A 5,032-nucleotide genomic window follows, 5' to 3' on the forward strand; every position below is an offset into this window, starting at 1 on the left:
GAGTGACCCCTCGAGTCATTAACCCACGCTCTTTAAGCTCTATGGCTTCTAGGAGTGACACCTTGTAAGGTCTCAAAGAGAGAGGGTCACAACTTGGAAGAGTCTAGATCTCATGATTGACTTTCCTTGGTGGCCAAAGTTCAAAAAGCTCTTTGGAAATAATGTTAGAATTTTTGTACCCACATAGGTTTCAGTTCAAAAGGCGACTCTTCAAGCTTTTTAAGCTTGACTACAACAATCTATTGCCCTTTTGCAAGCCTTTAAAAATCTAATGGCTTTGACTAGATGAGCTTTAGGTTTTCCATTTGTCCTTTAAGACTTCTATATTATGTGTGTCTCTACAGGTAAGGTTTCCTTGCTCTATGTGCCTTTTATTAGATATAATCCAATCTGATTCCCTCCTTGTCCTCTCATTTCCCAAATGAAAATAGGACCCCCCCCCCCCCCCCCCCCCCCCCCCCCCCCCCCCCCCCCCCCCGACCCCCTCCCTTTTTCCTCCGACAGACCTCTAGGACCCTATCATCCTGTAACCCACTAGCTTGCGTCGTCCCCTCTTTTGCCAAACAATAGAGCAAGCTTCCCCACCCCCACCTTAATCTGCTCGTGCACGATGTTCACAGAGGTGACTTGACCGCGATCGAGGTAGCAACTTGAAGAAGCAGCTTGGAACATTCCCCTATAGTGTGTGTGTGTGTGTGTGTGTGTGTGTGTGAGAGAGAGAGAGAGAGAGAGAGAGAGAGAGAAGCCTGGAACATTCCCAAAATCTCTCCCTCTCAGATGCTCCTCATCTCGACCATGAAGCTCGCTCTCTGTCGTCGCTCGCACGATCTGCTATAAATAAGGGAAGATAGTCAAATGGTGTGCAGGGCTTGGTACTGCAGAGAAGAAGAAGGAGACCAAGCTGCCAGCTCTCTCTCTCTCTCTCTCTCTTTGCCTTCTTCGATCACTGACATCTCTCCCTCCCTGTGCGTGTCGACTCGCCCCCCCCCCCCCCAAAAGAACAGCAACATATGGCAAGATTTCAACTAAAGGAACGTTTCCAAAATCGTTTAGACTTCCTAGGTTGGCCAATTTATTCCTAAGATTTCATTGTAGATTTCCAAAGGTACATTATGAAAACGGACACAAGTTTGATATACCCTTAGTTCAAATTCCATTAAACCCACATTGGACGCTCTAAAATAATCTCTTTATTATTTGCTAGTATTCTCTATCTGACCATCAAACTAGTGACCATCAAACTAGGGATGATCATCTATACTCAAAGTAGTGTGAATGTTTTAAATACTTCCCTCAGAAAGTGACTATTGAACTTTCTATCTCTATTTGAGGCTATATCCGTGAATATGCCAAATAGCAGGCTTCAAACTTTTGATTTAGCTATATGGCATCATTTCTCTCATCCTTTCCTCTTAATCTAACTTTTTGCGACATTCATTGTGAGATAGAGAATGTGAGGCATGGCTCTCACATTCTCTATCTCTACTTCTCTATTTTGTGACAGTCCATGGGACATGTATATGGACTACTAAGGCTTGTGCCATACTAAGATGGGCTCAAAGTAGCCATGTTGAGATGGAAGTAGCCTATGAATTGGGGAAAAAAAAAGAAAACTGGGTTCGAGGCTATGTTAAAGGGACAACGTCACTAGCCTACGACCAACTGCAAAAGTAAGCACATGAAGGTAGTTGATGCACATTGAATCCTTTGATCGACAACTTGAAACCCAAAGGCTCTCCCACTTGGCTAAAGACAACTCGTTCACAAGAGGAGGTATCAAAATTTTTAAATCCCCAACATGGCACCAAAATGTTGGACACACTGCAAAAGAAGGGTGGATGCATGTCCTAGTGTGACATGGGCCTAAGGCTGGGTTTACGCTAGTGCTAAAAAAACTAAGGTTCATTGTAATCCCATCCATGAAACTTGAAATTTACCTCTTTAGTTTAAAGTAGCAGGTAAGAAAACCTATCGTAAGAGCCAGATCGCACTCAAGGGAAGTGGGAGTAGTGGGGAGAGTGCATTCTCCATATTTGGTATCTCTTACAATGAAGGCAAGGAAGTTGAACATAGATGGTAGCGCTACTAGTCCTTTGAAAAAGGGGGGGGGGCTAAGCTATTTTTATGGACGCAAACTAACCAGCGTGACTGTCACAGATGGCGACCAATGAAGCAACAATCTCTAGCTTCACTTTTCAGCAAGTTTTTCATAACCTTTATGGAGAGTATGTGGGTGCGACCAAGATTTCATTAATCCGCTGTTAACCCTGCTGATGCTGGGGCGACTCGTCTCTAACATGGAAGAACTTAGTGTAAGAATCAAAACAAATTACGAATGATAGCCAACACCGGTTCAAAGGGCACATATGCCTTTGCTAGCTAGGCTTAGCCTGTGTTCATATTATTATATGTGAGCCTACTAATTTTGGGGCTAAAAAAAAAGCAAGGAAGGCTGGGGCTAAAAAAGGAAGGAAGCTTTGCTTAGCCTATATCTCACACGGGCATGGGAGGAGATGGGATCTAGGGTGGGATGATTGAGGATCGTAGATCTCGGGCTTCCGTGGAGAATGTAAACTCAGATACCTGAGTTTACATTGCCGAGTTTACTTCGCCCCTCCCTCCCCCCTCCCCCCCCCCCCCCCCCACACGGGATTGAACCCACAACTTAGGGTTTGAGGGCCATGTGGCCTATCCACCACGTCCGCGCACGTCACTGTGGAATGTAGACGTTTCCATGGAGTTTTGACGTGCAAAAATATCGGAGCGAGCAAAAGTAAACTCGAGTACCCGAGTTTACTTTTGTGACAAAATCTACGGCATGCGTTTAATGTCGGGGCTCAAAAATGATGGGGCTCAAAAATGATGGGGAGCGTTTGATCCCATCTCCCATGCCCGTGTTACATATAGCTGAAGGAAGCTTTGTGTCTTTGAAAAGCCTCTTTTTTCAACGAATGGAAACGTGCCACCCCAATCCATGACCAAATCAATCTTAGAAGACCCGCACGGCAAAAACTCATTTGTTTAGGGAAGAAGAATGGGGGAAGGGAGGCAGGCAAGCTATGGAGGACACGAAATGCAGGCAGCATCATGCGTTAGCAGTGCCATTGCCGTGGCAGGGCCACATCAACCCGCTCATGCGCTTGTGCAAGCGTTTGGCCGCCGAACACGCCTTCACCATCACCTTCCTCGACATTCACCTTCACCATGAAGAAGCGGCAGCAGCAGAGTCCTCCCCTGCTGCCCATCAAGAGCCCTCTCCTGCTCCCGCTGCTGCCGCCCATGACGTGGAGTTCTCCCCTCCTGATCCAGCGCAAAAGCTGGACATTCGCAGAGCTCGCCTTTCCCTGTACTTACCTCCGCCCTCTTCCTCTGCCGCCATGCTGGAAGGCTTGTTTGAGGGCGTCCAGACCCTGGCTCCTCAGATCGAGCAGCTCTTGTTGCGTCTTCAACAGCAACACCCGCCCATCACTTGCCTCATCTCCGACCTCTTCGTAACTGCCGCCACTCAGCATCTTGCCGACAAGCTTCAACTGCCCCGAGTCGCTCTCATTCCCTGCAGCCACAGCATCATTCTCCATTTCCACCATCTCCTTGAAGGAGGGTTCTCTTTAGAAGAAGGTCTCTCTCTCTCTCTCTCTCTCTCTCTCTCTCTCTCCCCCTTCCTTACCATTCAAACGTTGTCAAGGTTTTTGGTTGCACGTATTAAAAGGAACGATTTTTGGCTAACCAAGTAAACATTCACATAATGACGTGGTGCAGTCATGAAGGTGTCAATCCAAAGAGAGCTTTTGAGAGAAAATGTGTTCAAAGAGGGACTCCAAGGCCTGCCTACTCTCAAAGTTGATGATCTCATGGAGAACTTTGGTGAAGATTTCTTTATGTACACGTTTACATGTCAAGCATTGCAGGAAACAAAAAACAAAGCCCATGCATTCGTAGTTAATAGCTTCGAAGAGATAGAAGGAAATGCCCTCAAAGTGAACATGAAAGCACCATTGTATGCCGTTGGACCACTAGTAGAGCCACTTGAGAAAGAAGCTAGCACAAGCTTACTAGAGGAGGATGATGCATGTTTGCTATGGTTGGATCAACAACCTTGCTCATCTGTTCTTTTCATCTCCTTTGGTAGCTTTGCCTCCATTTCCTTAGCTCAGTTTGAGGAACTTGTAGTTGGTCTTCTTTCTAGTCGACAACGTTTCCTTTGGGTTTTTCGTCCGAATCTTATAAATGATACTGTATTCACCACTTTTCCAGAGCAACTGCTATCAGAAAGTTGTGGTAGAGGCTATGTTGTATCTTGGGCTCCACAAGTGAAGGTCCTTTCACATTGCTCCATACATGGTTTCCTTACCCATTGCGGATGGAACTCTACTCTGGAAGCTATAAGCAAGGGCATACCTATGATTTGTTTTCCATATTTTGTTGACCAATTCATGGATGCCAAGCTCATCGTCGAAGAGTGGAAAGTCGGACTTCGTCTAAGAAAAAGCAAAGAGAGTGGATTGGTTGATAGAGAAGAGGTAGAGAGGGCCATATGAGCACTAATGGAGGAAAAAGGAGGACAGATTCTGCATAAAAATGCCCGAGTATTGAAACAAGTGTGTGATCAAAATTTCTTATCAGGAGGATATGCATTAAAAAATGTTCAAGCCCTAGTTCAATCATTGAATTAGGCTATGCATCCAGAAATGTTTGAGCCCTACTTCAATCATTGAATTAAAGTGTGGAGCAAGGTGTATTATTTTGGCTGATAAATTGGTCATTCATTATTAAATAGTGTTGTTCAAAATCAAAATTCTTTCTTTTTAAATAGTAATTATCTACTCTCTATCAAAGATCTCGACACATAGAATATTTATTAAATTAAGAGTTTGAAAAAAATGGCCACTGTTACTAAAAAAATTTGGTTGCCATTGTTTTTCAAACTTGATTGCTCGCTCACTGGTTTTAAGGACATGTATCAAACAAAAGTGCCTATTTTTGTCTAGTGTACAATACATGTAGAAAATGTTTTATTAATTACAATGTTTAT

At 44.5% G+C, this 5,032-nt stretch overlaps 1 protein-coding gene across 1 annotated transcript; it reads left to right on the forward strand.

The window, feature by feature from the left end:
• Nucleotides 1–2,948: 2,948 nt before the first annotated feature.
• On the forward strand, nt 2,949–4,774 carry LOC147440090 (UDP-glycosyltransferase 85A7-like). Its single transcript, XM_086484477.1, has 2 exons — nt 2,949–3,618; nt 3,760–4,774. The coding sequence occupies exons 1-2, from the start codon at nt 3,060–3,062 to the stop codon at nt 4,536–4,538; spliced, it is 1,338 nt and encodes a 445-aa protein (XP_086340603.1). The 5' UTR covers nt 2,949–3,059; the 3' UTR covers nt 4,539–4,774.
• The last annotated feature ends 258 nt before the right edge of the window (nt 4,775–5,032 follow it).

This window comes from Adiantum capillus-veneris, chromosome 16, assembly GCF_014529385.1.
Source record: "Adiantum capillus-veneris isolate H3 chromosome 16, ASM1452938v2, whole genome shotgun sequence".
Taxonomy (NCBI): domain Eukaryota; kingdom Viridiplantae; phylum Streptophyta; class Polypodiopsida; order Polypodiales; family Pteridaceae; genus Adiantum; species Adiantum capillus-veneris.

Coding starts and splice junctions, on each gene's coding strand:
- LOC147440090 (XM_086484477.1), top strand. CDS start 3,060: ATGGAGGACACGAAATGCAGGCAGCATCATGCGTTAGCAGTGCCATTG. Junction 3,619..3,759: donor AGGGTTCTCTTTAGAAGAAG/GTCTCTCTCTCT, acceptor GACGTGGTGCAG/TCATGAAGGTGTCAATCCAA.